The following is a 15692-nucleotide window of genomic DNA, read 5'->3' as shown; positions in this document are numbered from 1 at the left end:
GATTGATTTCCTTTCTGTGTCCAGAGAAGTGAACAACAAACTAACCTTCCGCAGCAGAAGACAGAAATAACCCTCAACCCACGTCGGAAGAAGAGCTGCCTCAGCGTCGTTGCGCATGCGCACTTGCAATTTGTCCAGAAACTTGGTCCCTAGGGAGCGGGGCTCGCGCAGGCGCTTGAACTAGGTAGTGTACGCCGCCGGATTATAGCGCAGGCGCTACAAACCCGGGTCCGGCGAACTGGCAATGTAAGCGGGGTCCGCCATGCCTGAGGCGTCCCGGTGGCACCGAGGAGGTGAGGGATGTGTCTAAGGCCTGTGTGACAACTTTAAATGCCCGGAAAGGCCCTCTTTAGCTCCAGATCTGAGATATGACCGCAGCAATTTTAGCCCTCACACCCTCCCTTAGAGAAGCGGGGAGTCACAGAACCATTTCACAGATGGAAAATGAATCCCTGAAAAGACCCGGCACTCGTCCCTTGCGAGGCTCTAACTGGGCCCTTCTGCTGCTGTACGATGACCGTCACTAGGCAGATCTCCCAAGTGCTGGGTTGCTCCAGGGATCCGTGGCCTTACAGAACTCCAGCCCGACGCCCCCTTCCCACTCCCTGCGGAAGCCTTCCTCTGCAAGAGTCAGTATTGATGGGTGGAGAAAGCTACTAGGGACTGAACAGGGAGTTGTATATTTTGATTTGTTTTGTTTTACTTTTTTATTTTAAGACAGGACTGGTGAGGAAACAACCGTGATATAAAACCTATAAAAATGACTACCTATAACCTATAAAATGACTACCCATTTACCCCAATAGGAAAATTCCATAATTATCCCTGCCCCATTAAAGTGAGAATTTAAAAATAACCTAAAACCATTGCAGCTTTCCTTCACACAGTGCAACAACTAAAAATAGTTGTGTTTTTCCATCGTTGTTACCTACATATTTTCTATAAATGGCATAATAAATTTGTTTTGTATCTCACAGGGACTTCGAAGCCTAAGCTACATTACAGAAAGGAAGTAGAAATTAGAACGACACTTCAGGAGTTGTTACTCTACTTTATTTTTTTAATAAATCTATGTATATGTAAGTACACAGATGTAGACAGAGATACTGATTGAACTAGAAGTTAAAATGTGGAGCTAAGGGGCTGGGGTTATGGCTCAGCAGTAGAGCAGTCGTCTAGCATGTGTGAGGCCCTGGGTTCGATCCTCAGCACCACCTAAAAATAAATAAGTAAAATAAAGGTATTGTGTCCAACTGCAACTAAAAAATAAATATTAAAAAAACGTGGAGATAAAAAATAAATGACTGTAAAATCATAGGCTGTTGCAAAACTTCTCAAAAAACAGAGACCCATTTTAGACATTATTATCCTATTATTGATAGTATTTCTAGTTTTTAAGGGGAAAAACTTTGTTACTTTTTTTTTAAGGTCACAAATGTCATAATATGTTTCCATAGTCAATATTGGTTGAATATAATTATCCCCTTTATTTGGCAGATCTATTTTGAACATAATGCCTTGGGTTGGCAATTATAATTTGATTTCTTTTATAGCCATATAGGTGCATTAGTTCAGTTTCATGAAGTACAAATAAGACCAAACACAGAACTTTGTCTTGGTGTCTGCCATTAACTTTGTTCTTTTTAGTGACTTGTTGCATAATCAACAGTAAAATATGCTTGTGCTGAATCAATGCAAATCTTTGAGGAGGACTGGGAAGACTTCTCAACCTGCATCCCCCTATTTGTGAGTCAATGGCATTGACTTAATAAGAGCCTATTAAATAGCAATTTGTCTTTAGGACACCCAACATTAGTAGCTGTAACCTCACAGGATTTATCTCATGTTGTTATGTGCCGCATACTGTGAGTAGTATACTAATTAATTAATTGGTGTTGCAGGGGAAAGTCTGGGTCAGAACTTAATTAAAGACAACTGTAATCAACTTTATAAATGAAGGTAGACAAGTTTATAAAAGCTTAGTTGCAGCCGGGTGCAGTGGTGCAGGCCTGAAATCTCAGCAGCTGGGGAGGCTAAGACAGGAGGATCCTGAGTTCAAAGCCAGCCTCAGCAAAAAGCGAGGCACTAGACAACTCAGTGAGACTCTGTCTCTAAATAAAAGTACAAAAAATAGGACTGGGAACATGGCTTAGTGGTCGAGTGCCCCTGAATTCAACCCCTGGTACCCCCCCCAAAAAAAAGCTTAGTTGCAAAAAAAAAATACATGCTTATTACAGAACATTTAGAAAAATGGAAAAAATATAATTCCACTAAGATTTTATATACACACACCCACATATTCCCAGCCTTTTAAATTTTTATTTTGAGACAGGGTCTCACTAAGTTGCCCACAGTGGCCTCAAACTTGCAATCCTCCTGTCTCAGCTTCCTAAATCAGTGAGATTACAAGTGCAGGCAACCATACGTGGCTCACTGTCGTGTTCTTGGCGACATAAACACTTAAGGGTCACTCCAGGGGAACTGAAATAACTGGGCCACGTGAAATAACCACACAAGAGACAGAAATACCTTTTTCTTTGGGGTTGCTGTGACGGCTCCTCTAACCTTAAGGGTCCATCGCAGAAAGAGAGAGAGAAAACGTGCAGACCCCTTTTATTGAGGAGAACCTATTCAAATGAGGCAAGGGGTCAGGTTTAAGGGGGCTGAGCCTAGCTTCATGATGTCTGCTGACAGCAGGTTGACTGACATCTAGATAGGCCACACCCAAGGGCAGAGTAAGGGAAGGGGACACACAAAGGGCACTTCCATGGAACATTCTATCCCAAACAGGGATAGAAATCTCAGGCCTGAAATATTACAAAGGAACAGGTGAGCATAGCTCCACCCATGGAGATGTGGGAAGACACGCCCATGCACAAAGACACAGTCGCTAGCACCCTAAAGATTGGGCTACGTTTGGGTTCCCTAGGCAACCCAGAGTGGCCTATAATGATGCCACACCAATCCGAAGGGGAGACAGACACGGTCTAGTTTGGCCTCCCACAACCCATTTAAATGATATTTTTAGTATTTTTCTTATAATAAATAAAAATTGAAAACAAACTGAATCTCTCCCAATAAGTGGATTTAACATTGTGAAATAAATGCAACTGTTAGGCTGTTTTAGGTTTATGTGTGCCATGAAATGATGTTGAAGATACATGATTTTTAAAAATTAAGGGTTTCTGGGACTAGGAATGTGCTTGCCTGGCATAAACAAGGTCCTGGACTCTACCTCCAGCACCACAAAACAAACACCCCAAACAAAATGAAGAGCTCTGGCAAAAACAAAACAAAACAAACAAAAACAACCACAAAGACATATTTAGTCTATATTCTACTCTAAAACTCACCAACCCCCAAGATAGAAAGAATACTAGGTAATATATTTTAAAACTCATACTATGTGCCAAAGGATGGTTTTTTAAATGTTCTAGCACCATTTAATCTCTCACATCAAAACTAGGAAGTAGGAGATATTATATCTACAATAGGACTCAAATCCTTACCAGACTGGTTCAAAGTCCTTAGCCTTGACTGCTTACCATACTTCCTGCCTATTCTCAACACGGGGAAAAAGCCAACTTGCAGAATAGTGGATATGCTTTGACCTCATTTTTTTTAAAGATGGAAACAATATTTTATTTAATTTTATGTCGTGCTGAGGATCAAATCCACTGCCTCACATGTGCAAGGCAAGTGCTCTACCGCTGAGTTATAACCCCAGCCCCTGCTTTGATCTCATTTTTATAGAGATAAAATTATTTCCTGTTCAAGTGTATATGCATGAAACCCAGTGAATCTAGGTCCCACATAACTCTAGTAGTGGGATTATAAGAAACTTCTTTTTGTCTTGAATATTTCTATTTTAGATTTTTTTAAATTAATATTTTCATAATTAGACAAAAGTTAATTTTTCAAAAGAAAATTGGGAACAAATTGTTAACATTTTAAATTCTTACATTAAACTGAATTTTTAAGCATAAATTTTTAAATAAAAAATTCTTCTCTTTAGTGACTTTTGGGATGGTAAACCCACACATGTATTACTTAAACAAGGTTATGTCATCTCTATTTTTGGACACTTCTGTATCTGGTGATGAAAGAACCAACTTTAAGTCTATTCGCAGCACAACTGATTTTTGGAAGGTAAGGTGTCATGTGACTGTGGATTAAGTAGTTTTAGGTATTCCATAAATCCTTGGTACACATAGTAAACATTAGGGAAACATTCATTGAATGAATGAATAAAAATGATTACCATTATTATTAAAATCAAATTCATATTTAGTTTTTATTGTATTGAGAACTGATTATTTTCACTGACGCTGTTCTCGTAACTGTAAAACTTTGATGTTTTTGCAGACAGTCCCATTTCATTTGGAAAATACGAGACTTTTTTAAAATATTTTTTTAGTTGTAGATGGACACAATACCTTTATTTTATTTATTTATTTTATTTGGTGCTGAGGATCGAACCCATTGCCTCACGTGTGGGAGAAAAGCATTCTACCCCTGAGCCACAACCACAGCCCAAGACAATTTTTTTTTTTGTAACGGAATTGAACCCAGGGTCACTTAACCACTCTGCCACATGCCTAACCCTTTTTATTTATTATTTTGAGACATTTTGAGACAGTGTCTTAAGTTATTGGGGCTTTGCTAAGGCTGGCCTCAAACTTGAGATCCTCTTGCTTTGGTCTCCAAAATTTCTGAGATTACAGTCGTGTACCACCACACCTAGCTGGAAGGTACAAGACAATTTTTTATGTGAGGATTAGGATCTAAAGTTAATCTATAATTGTGTATATAATTCACATTAATGACAGTTGCTCTTCTTAAGAATTCTTAAATTGGGGCTGGAGTTGTGGCTCAGTAGTAGAACACTTGTCTAGCATGTGTGAGACACTGCATTCAATTCTCAGCACCACATATAAATAAATCAATAAATAAAATAAAGGTACATCAACAATTTAAAAAATATTTTTTAAAAATTCTTAAATTGCACAGAAAGTGCAATATACATGATTTTGATATGCAACTGGTGCATTTCCCTATTTGTGTATCCCCCCATATGTTACAGTAATGTCAATAAATAATTATGTAGATATTTAATTTATATTGTTTTTAATTACAAAAGAGAATCATTCCTTCAGCATTGGAATAAACTTATTTTTCCTCCTATACTTAACAAAGCAAGATGCTCGTCTTACAAAGAAAAAACAATTAAGGGAACAGCAATTTCAGGTACCCCATGTCACAGACATTTATGCAGACCAAGCAATTAGGGAAAACTTCCCAGAAGTGATAACAGTGCTATTGAGTTTTAAAGGTTAAATAAAGGGCTGGGTGTGGTGTTGCACACCTGTAATCCCAGCTACTCAGAAGGCTGAGACGGGATTGAAAGTCCAAGGCAAGCCTAGGTAACAGCAAGACCTTACTTAAAAAAAAAAAAAAAAGTCTAGGGGTGAGGCTCAGAGGTTAAGTGCTAGCCTGGTATGTGTGAGGAGACTCAGGTTCAATCTTCTGTATTGAATAAAAAGAAGAGCATCCTAGATGAATAAAAAGAAGAGCATTCTAGGAAAAAGGAACTAATATGTGCTACAAGTAATCCTCCCTGTGCAGCTGTTTGGCATTGTGGGCATATGGAAATGGAAAAACTAGATTATGAATTGGACAGAGTTCACATCATGAATGCCATACTATGAATTTGAAACTTATCAAGAAGCCAAGGTCATTTCCTGAGAGTGAGAGTGTGAGATAAAGTCTAAATAATAGATCATTGGTTTTGACCAGATGAAATACGAAAGAACAATAGGAGAATTAGTGGAGCTCATCCTGCCTTGTTTTTACTGTGCTATCTTGAAACCTGTATGTGGTCAATGGCAAAGAAGACAAAGGGAGGAAATTTAAAATGAACCCTGAGCCAGGTGGAGTGGCACATGCCTATAATCCCAGTGGTTTGGGAGGCTGAGACAGAAGAATCCCAAATTCAAGGCCAACCTCTGCAATTTAGTGAGGCCCTAAACAACTTAGACCTTGTCTCAAAATTTTTTAAAAGTCGGGGGATGGTGGTGAAGCACCCCTGGGTGCTTTACCCTGGGGCACGTGTGTGCACAAGAAAAAAAGAAAGAAAAGAAAAAAAAATGAACTCTGGGCTTGGAATCCCTTAGAATGAGGAGACAGGGACAGAGCCAGATTAATCATCATGGCCAGAATTAGGGAGGAAAATGGTGGGAGGACACAGACAACTTTGGGGTAAAGTCATGATGTGTGACTATGACCAACTCTGATACTCATGTATAGGAAGACAGGTTTTTTTTCTTTTAATGGCACTAAGGTTTAAACCACCCTTGGTTTACTACTGAGCGACATCCTCTGACCTTTTTATTTTTTATTTTGAGACAGGATCTCACTAAGTTGCTTAGGAACTTGCTAAATTGCTGAAGCTGGCCTTGAATTTGTGATCCTCCTCCCTCAAACTCCCAAACTGCTGGGATTACAGTTGTGCACCCCTGAGCCAAGCTGATGGACAGTTTTTAATATGGAAGGAGAGAAGGGTGATGGGATTACATTATAAGGTGCTTAGAGCAATGCCTAGTACATAGTGAGTGCTCAATAAATGTTAACCAACAGAAGCATCATTATCATTACTATTAATATTAATGTTCAATAATTTTCATACCCTTATGTATAATGTTATGAATGTAGATTCTGTTAATGTGAAAATATTATCCCCATGCCATTTATCTGCCTTTGTGAAGTATATGGAAGGACCCCTTTTGGAAGGTTTGTACTGGGACTCATGGTATACTAACCAGAAGCTGTATAATTTGAAGAACAGCAGTCGCATCTACTATGAGAACATAATTCTAGGAGTCCCCAGAGTCCGACAACTAAAAGTCCGCAATAACACATGCAAGGTCTATTCATCCTTTCAGTCTTTGATTACTGAATGTTATGACAAATATACTGCTGAAAATGAAGACCTATCTGATTTTGGCCTCCAATCTAATACTGAGTAAGTATAAAATTATATAGTAACTTTTTTTTTTTAGCAGATAACCATTGCATCTTTTCAAATTGTAAAAATATGTGTATTTTCCAAGTAATATAGGCTGGGGTCTGGCAGGTAAGGTGATAACAATAGTTTCAAAAGTAGACTTTTGGATATAGCAGTGTTTAGAAAAAGGGGAGTGAACCTATTTGGGTTTTGGGGTTTGTTGTTTGCTTACCTTAGGATGCAAAACATTTTCATTTTTTTCCTGGCTTTAGTATATGAAATGCTTAATTATAGTGCATGCAGGGTAAAACATCATTTTGTTGCTTTTCCAATAGTCAGTTTTTCTGGTTCTGGCCAGATGCCCTCAAACATACCCCCAAAACTTTGTGGGATCCTTAGGAAATATCTCTGACACTTTTCTCCTTCCTCACTCTTACTTACTTCAGTGATATCTTTTGTGTCTGCCCACACACTAAAAAAATAATGTAGTTTTGCTCTGTAGATGCTACATCTGATGACACCTGACAAAGATTCTGTGGCCTTATTCTCCAAAGTAGCTGAGGCTAATGCTCCATCTACACTTTATGTTGAAAATGTGGAAGCCCAAAGCCACTGGCACCACCACCTCTCTTTGTCTGTCCTATGAAAATTGTAGAAAGAATAAACTTTTTTTTTTAATTACTGGTGATTGAACCCAAGGCTTCAAATATGCTAGAAAGCATTCTTCCTCTGACCTACATACCCAGCCCTACCTTTTTTGTGTTTAGTATTTTTCAAAGTGATAACAAACGTTTACAAAGGTCTACCCTCCAGAAACAGGTACTCTTTGTTCTTTTATTTGTTTCTTGTATACGTGTTTCCAAATAGCATCCTTGCACTGCTATTACTTGATTTTACAGTTTATGGATCTGTAAGGCCATCTGGAAGGCAATTTTTCATGTAGCTCTCATATGCTACTCCTCTACACACACATTCTACTCATTTTAGTCTCTCAATATAGTTATACCATGACTATTTTTAATCATTAGTCAATATTTATGTTATAAATTTTAATTATATTTCCTTTCCTGAACAACTTCCCCAGAACCCCTAGGATGAATACTTGCTTTGTTCTGGGTGTTGTGACTCACGGCTGTAATTCCAGCAGCTTGGGAGTCTGAGGCAGGAGGATTGCAAGTTCGAGGCCAGCCTCAGCAATTTAGCCAGGCCCTATGCAACTTAGTGAGATCCTGTCTCGAAATAAAAAATAAAAAGGACTGAGGATGTAGTTCAGTGGTTAAGCGCCCTAGGTTTAATGATGGTTGAATGTGATGATCATTATTATCTAAAGTACATGTATGAAGACACGAATTGGTGTGAATATACTATGTATACAACCAGAGATATGAAAAATTGTGCTCTATATATGTAAAAGAATTGTAATGCATTCCACTGCTATATATAAATAAAAAACAAAAAACTAATAGTAATAATAATAATAATGACAATTGCTTTGTAGTTTTTGTTGAATTATTTATTTCTTCCTTACATGAGTTTTGGACATTCTTAAGGGATTGTATAATTCTTATAAATTTAATAAATTCATGATATAATGATGCATTCTATTAAATATTGTATTATTCACCCCTTTCAACTCAAAATTACAAATCAGTTATTTAATTACACATATTAAATTGGAATCTTAAGACCAATCTTTTAGTTATAAATTATAATTTTTCAGATTTTCATAACAACTACAAATACTTTAAATACCAAGCATGTTTTGGATAATCCCTGTACTTAACTGAAATTGTGAGTTAATACCTGTCATTCTTCCACAACCAAAGTAAGAAACAATTTGTGCTTGTTTGTCTATCTAAAGCATAAAATTCATTAATTGAAAATATTATCTGTTAAAAATTGGACACCAGTAGAGAGTGGGTGTAGCAAAATTTTCTGTTTCAGTTTAACAGTCATGTGCAGAAAGTACTCAAAAAAAAAAAAACACAACTGTGAACCTTTTATAAAAGTATAAGTACATTTTCCTAATGGTATCAGTGTCACCCTCCCCCACAAAAAACAGTATTATTACTAGAAAAATATGAAAAATATGTTTAAGCAATTTAAGCAATAATCTTTGAATAACCTTTGAAATATGTTTTGAGGGAATAAAATTTGGTTATACACATTGCAGTTTATTTTGTGTTCTTTTTTTTTTTTTGGTGTGTATAGTATTGTAGAACCCAGGGGGTTCAATTTCTTTCTCCACTACTTAGCTACATCACACCCCCAGTTCTTTTCTTTCTTTCTTTAAAAAAAAAATATTTTGAGACAAAGTCTTGCTAAATTGCCCAGACAGTCCTTGAATTTGCAATCCTTCCACCTCAGCTTCCTGAGGGGCTGGGACTACAGGTGTACCCCCAACCACTACACTGGGCATGATGTGTGTACTTTAATTAAAATGAGATTTTTACTTATTGGCATTTATAATGGTATATTACTTTAATGAGACAAACTGTGAAGACAAACTACCCACATTCTTGTCCCACTCAAAGACTAAACGACTCATAAGACAACAGGTATAGCATGTTTAAAAAAAAAAAATTCTCATTTGTAGATTTTTAAGTTCCAACAGGCAACAGATGATTTTTGAAATATTTTCTCATATCACCTAGTCCTTTGAACTTAATCCTTAACTCATTGTCTTACTTCAAAATTATTCTAATACTTAATGAATTTTCTACTAGAACTTTTAAAAAACTGCCACATGTGAATCAAAGATTAGTTTATTTTTTTATTTTATTTTTTTTTTGTAGGTGAAAGATTAGTTTAAATTCTTAGAAGACTTTTCAATTAGGCTTTCTCTTCTCTTCATTAATTTTTTTATGTCTAACAGATGGACGTATTCTACTTCTAATACCAGTTCTCCTTGGCATTGGGGATTTGTTGGTGTTTACCGAAATGGGGGCTTTATTTTCACTTTATCAAAATCAAAATCTGAAACCAAAAACAAGTTCATTGACCTTCGACTGAACAGCTGGATCACAAGAGGGACCAGAGTTATTTTTATTGATTTTTCACTATACAATGCTAATGTAAATCTGTTTTGCATCATCAGGTGAGTGACTTGAAGTTCTATATTAGCATATTGAATTGAAAAAGCATACAGAGCCCTCACTTGGGTTTCCAGTTCGTACATACTTATGCTGATATTAAAATCATGAGCTTTAAATATAATGTAGTTCTATGCCAAAAATGAAAAAGAAGTTGAAGCAACATTGCATTTGTTGTTTCATTATTTCAGAATATGTCTAGGAAGATGGAGAATTACATACAATATGTTAGTTTCATATTGCTTAAGAAAATATAGTCTAATTTCTTATAATTCTGTAGTTGCACAAATCTGACATGCAGTGTTGACAGTTTTCTTTTTTATCAGATTATTAAAATCTTTTGGCTTCCCTTCAGAATTAGCTTATTTATTAAATTATTCATTTTTGTCTCAAGAGTGAACTATTTGGGCTAGGGTTGTGGCTCAGTGGTAGAGCGCTTTCCCCCCCATGCATGGGGCACTGAGTTTGATCCTCAGCACCACATAAATAAATAAAATAAAGGTATATGTCCATCTACAACTAAAAAAAAAATTTTAAAAAGAATGAGCAACTTAAATTTCAAACTATATGTAATATAGTTGTCAGCATCCCAGCAATTATTAGAACCTGTGGCATATTGCAAAAATGGCCTCAATTTTTCATATATTTGTCTGCCACCCTGGGCAGCGGGCACTGCTCCAGCTCATAATGCAGGGTTTAACCATGTGACTTGCATTGACCAATGAAAGATTAGCATATATAAGTAGAAGCTTGAAATGAGTTGGTACATTAGAACTTGCTCTCTTGCACTTCTGTAGTAGCCATGGAAGGATATGTTTGGGCTGACTTGTTGGAACCAGAAGGAGGATGAGAGACATATATAATGGAGCCAATTCAAAGATTATGAATGGGTCCAGGGGCAAATGGCAGATATAATACCAAACTAGCTGAGATGGATCAAGTTCAGCTTGTAAGCCACAACATTTTGTAAGCCACAACATTTGATAGATTGTTATCTAGTAAAAGCTAATTGACTTAGGTCTTAGCTCTTCACCACTAAGTCATTTAAGAGGCTTTTGGTTTTAACAGAAAACACCAACTTAATTTAGCTTAAACAATAACAATTTATTTCTGCCATATAGCAGCAATTTCACTGTCAGGAAAATACCTTTTGCAGTAAGTTCAAGGGTCTTGCTTCATTTCTTTGAGGTGGCTGCAATTTTTTAAAAAAATATCCTGTTTTACTTGTAGTTGGACATAGTACCTTTATTTTTATGTGGTGCTGGGTGAGCACTCTACCACTGAGCCACAGCCCCAGCCCCAAGGTGGCTGCAGTTTTGTGCTCTTTTGTATTAAGCTTCCCCAAGATGGTTGTGTACAGGCAGCAACAGTGGTTATATGTTGTTCATATCTTTAAAGGAAAATACCAACCAAAGAGAAAAAAATTCTCTCTGCTTGTCTGATTTGGTTACCTTAGGTCACCTCCCAACCTGGACCATGCTAATTGATGGAACTCATGAGACTCTAGCATGAAATACTGGCAAAGGAAATAGGATTACCATGATTAGATCTGTCTGGAGATTTAATCAGCTTCCCCTAAATCATCTGGGATGACTGAATACAATTAGGGTTCTGTTAGAAAGAAGGGGTGGGAAAATAACCACTATAGAAGCAAAATTTTAGTGATCTACTTTTCTCTAATAGGTCTTACTTTTTTGTTGTTGTTGTTCTGAATGGAATATGGAATTAGAATTTTCTCAGACCAGGGAATTTTGCTCTTGTGCAACAACAAAAACACCTCATAAAACACATCATCACTGTTAAAATTTGTATAAATGAATAAAACAAATGAACTCTCCACATAGTCTTTCATACTGTAATTCTTGTTTTTTTCCTCAGAGAATCAGAAGTTTTTACCAATATCAATCACCCTCCCAATAGTCTTGGTCAGGATAAAGTAAAGCATATAATCACATTTATGTTCCAAATGAGAGTGGAAGCATCATTAGGTTAACTGGCTTAAAGTTAAATGAAGTACTCTAAGTGTTATACTTATTCTGTTACCTTTATTAAAAATTATTTTTTAGAAACTTCAGGAGATTTTGAAGCTGTTAACATGATAGTTAACATGATAGCTAATCAATTCTTAAAATTTGTTCTATGGAATTCTAGATCAAGATTGAGAGAAATGGCTTTATATTTAAGGAAGTTTGGGAAATTTTGCACCAACAGTTTGGATATTTGCAGTGTATATTTACTTTTGGCTCTAAGAAATACTGCAATAGGTTTGTTTGCTTTAATTAATTAATTGTCCATGATCTTTCACTAAATTTTTGAGAAAATAAAGAAATGTCTGAGGTTGCCTTCTTTTTTCAAGTCACATGTAAACAGCTGTTAACTATAGAAGCATATTGTCTACACTAAGACAATATCTGTTTATCCGTTTGTATCAAATGAAACAATTTTTCATTATTATTCTGCACTTCAGATCATAATATTGAATTTCTTTGATTTCACTCACCAATCCAACATGAAACTACCATGTACAAGATGTTAACAGTTCTGTTTGTCTGGTTTTTGTGTTTGTTTTAGAAGCATTTTATTCCATTACCAATAAATTTTGCTAGTATCTTTAGGTAGTAATAACTGCACTGTAACATTGTGAGAGAAATGCTTGTTCCTTAAATTATTGCAAATTCCTAATTACTTAAGGTTTTGGACTACATTAGTAATCCAGTGAACAACCTCAAAATATATTAATATTGGAATTAATTTGACAGGGGAAGTCCTGGGAATTGAATATGGTAGGCAAGCATCTACCACTGAGCTATGACCCCAGCCATAAATTAGTTTTTGTGCTTCTGTTTACATAAATCTTTATATTTCAACATCAGATGCCTAAAGTAAACAGAAAATATTTGTTTTAGTAGAATATATGACCTTGACATTTAGAAGATAGTTTTCTCTGATAAACTGAAGAGGGGAAAATTTATTTCCCTCTTTTGAAATATTCAAGTATTATGAAGAGAGTCCTACCTAATAACAATAACTACAGTACAGCATTTTCTTGAACAACATCTCATCCTCCTATGGAGATAAATTAGTATTTCCAGTTATGAACAAGCAATCTGAATAAAAAGTAGACTAAAAGTCTGGCTAAAAATCACATCTTTTTATTTTAGATTACTTTTTATTTTTAGTACCAGGGATTGAATTCTGGGGCACTTAACCACTGAGCCACATCCCCAGCCCTTTTTTAGAGACTGGGTCTCACTGAATTGCTTAGGGCCTCATTAAATTGCTGAGGCTGGCTTTGAACTCAGTCCTCCTACCTCAGCCTTCCAGGCTGCTGGGATTACAGGCATGTGCCATAATGTCCATCTAGAAAAATTTTAAATTGAACTTACGACCTCAAGGAAATCTATAAAATATACGATTATCATTAAAGAATGCATCAATATAGATTAGAAATTTCACATTGAGTTAAGTACTAAAATACAACTACTTGAAATGCATACTTTCACAAACCTGATTTTACAGATTGGTGGCAGAATTCCCTGCAACTGGAGGAATACTTACTTCATGGCAGTTTTACTCTGTGAAGCTCCTCAGATATGTTAGCTACTATGATTATTTTATTGCTTCCTGTGAAGTCACATTTTGCATTTTTCTTGTTGTTTTCACAACACAAGAAATCAAGAAAATAAAAGAATTTAAGTCTGCTTATTTAAAAAGTATTTGGAACTGGCTAGAATTACTACTTTTGGTGGTGAGTATATATTCATATGTATCATCTAAGGGGATCACATATGAACCTACCAATGAGGGAAATGTAAAAAACAGAATTTCTATTCACCTGGGATTTATTTTGAAAGCTAGAAGTATCAAACATAAAATGAATTGTACAGCACATACTAATAATATGCCCCTAAAAGGCAGAATTTTTTTTTAATTGGTATTTGGGAGGGCCAGCATAAACCTAGAACAGGTGCTAAGCACAGTGGTGCATGCCTCTAATCTTAAGATTGCAGGAGGATCACAAATACAAAGGTCAGTCTCAGCAACTTAGTGAGACCCTATCTATTTTTTTTTTTTTAGTTGTCAATGACCTTTATTTATTTATATGTGGTGCTGAGAATCAAACCCAGTGCCTCACACATGCCAGGCAAGTGCTCTACTGCTGAACCACAGCCCCAGCCCCAAAACCCTATCTTAAAATGAAAAATAAAAAGGACTGGATGTAGCTCAGTAGTGATTGTTTTTTATACCATAGATTTGACATCTGTTAACAATAAGATTCTGGCATACCATCCCACACTAGTACTTTTGAGGAAAGGAAACCAGAATAACCCTGGGGCCAGGCATGATGTCACAAGCATGTAATCCCAGTTACTTGGGAAGCTGAGGCAGGAGGGTCACAAATTCAAGGTCAGCCTGGGCAATTTAGCAAGACCTGGTCTCAAAACAAAACAAAACAAAAAAAAATGGGCTCGGGATGTAGATCAGTGGAAGAGAGCACCTGGGTTCAATCCCGAGTCCAAAAAATAATAATAAAAAACATGAAAAGAGGGCTGGGTTTGTGGCTCAGTGGTAGAGCATTTTCCTCATATGTGTGAGGCACTGGGTTCAATTCTCAGCACCACATATAAATAAATGAATAAAATAAAGGTCCAGCAACAACTTAAACAAATTAAAAAAAAAAAAAAAAACCCAACATGAAAAGAAGAAAACAAAACAAAGGTCCCTAGAACAGAGCTGGGGTTGTGGCTCAGTGGTAGAACACTTGCCTTGTATGTGTGAGGCACTGGGCTCAATTCTCAGCAGTGTGCTTAAATTTAGGAATAAAATAAAGGTCCATTAACAACTAAAAATTTTTTTTTTATCCCTAGAACAAGGTGATTGAGTCCATAAATATGAATTAGAGCACATAGTGGGTTTCTCTACCCACACTCAAAAAAATAAAAGTATTTTTGTTGACTTGATGCTGAGTGCCTAGAGGTCCCAGCTGCTTGAAAGCATGAAGTCAAGAGAGTCACTTGAGTCCAAGATGAAGCAGATGTGGGTAACAGAGTGAGTAAGACTTCTTAAAAAAAAAAAAAGAAAAAGAAAAAAAAATTATCCCTTACAAGCCCTCATGTCTCATTTATCATGAATCTTTTTGAGCAATTTTTTTCCAGGTTTCTTTAAAATGTACTCTTTGACGTTGTCTAAATTTGCTTTTCTCCTCACACTAAATTGAGAAAGTAAGGTGAAGACAAAACTAGGCAAAAACTGAAGGTGAGGAGGGGGCTTGAGCAACCAGAGGATACCTTGTGGGCACAAACGCACCAGGACTGGGAAATAGTCCCTTAAGAAATGCCAAAGACTGGGCCGGGGTTGTAGCTCAGTGGTAGAGCGCTTGTCTAGCATGTGTGAGGCCCTGGTGTTTGATCCTCATCACCACATAAAAACAAATAAATTAAGATAAAGGAATTATGTCCCTCTACAACTAAAAATATTTTTAAAAAACCCACTAAAGACTGCCAGGTCTAGTGATGGGAATGTTCTAAAATAAACAGATTTAAGCAGGACAATACACAATGTTATGAGCTTGAAATTAGGAATAGTCAATGAACAAA

At 36.4% G+C, this 15692-nt stretch overlaps 1 protein-coding gene across 1 annotated transcript in view; it reads left to right on the top strand.

Annotated features, from left to right (window-relative positions):
- The first annotated feature begins 262 nt into the window (after positions 1-262).
- Pkd2l2 (polycystin 2 like 2, transient receptor potential cation channel) overlaps positions 263-15692 on the top strand; it is a 32176-nt gene continuing 16746 nt past the window's right edge. Inside the window, exons 1-6 of the mRNA XM_058584386.1 lie at positions 263-293; positions 861-1079; positions 4016-4149; positions 6765-7021; positions 9879-10100; positions 13615-13843. Of these exons, the coding sequence (XP_058440369.1) occupies positions 263-293; positions 861-1079; positions 4016-4149; positions 6765-7021; positions 9879-10100; positions 13615-13843 (1092 nt within the window). The remainder of the gene's footprint in view (positions 294-860; positions 1080-4015; positions 4150-6764; positions 7022-9878; positions 10101-13614; positions 13844-15692) is intronic.

The sequence above is a fragment of the Marmota monax genome, unplaced genomic scaffold (genome assembly GCF_021218885.2).
Source record: "Marmota monax isolate L192 unplaced genomic scaffold, Marmota_monax_Labrador192_F-V1.1 WCK01_AAM20220418_F8-fsc00006, whole genome shotgun sequence".
In the NCBI taxonomy this organism is placed as follows: domain Eukaryota; kingdom Metazoa; phylum Chordata; class Mammalia; order Rodentia; family Sciuridae; genus Marmota; species Marmota monax.
This window is presented reverse-complemented; position numbering and strand designations above follow the sequence as displayed.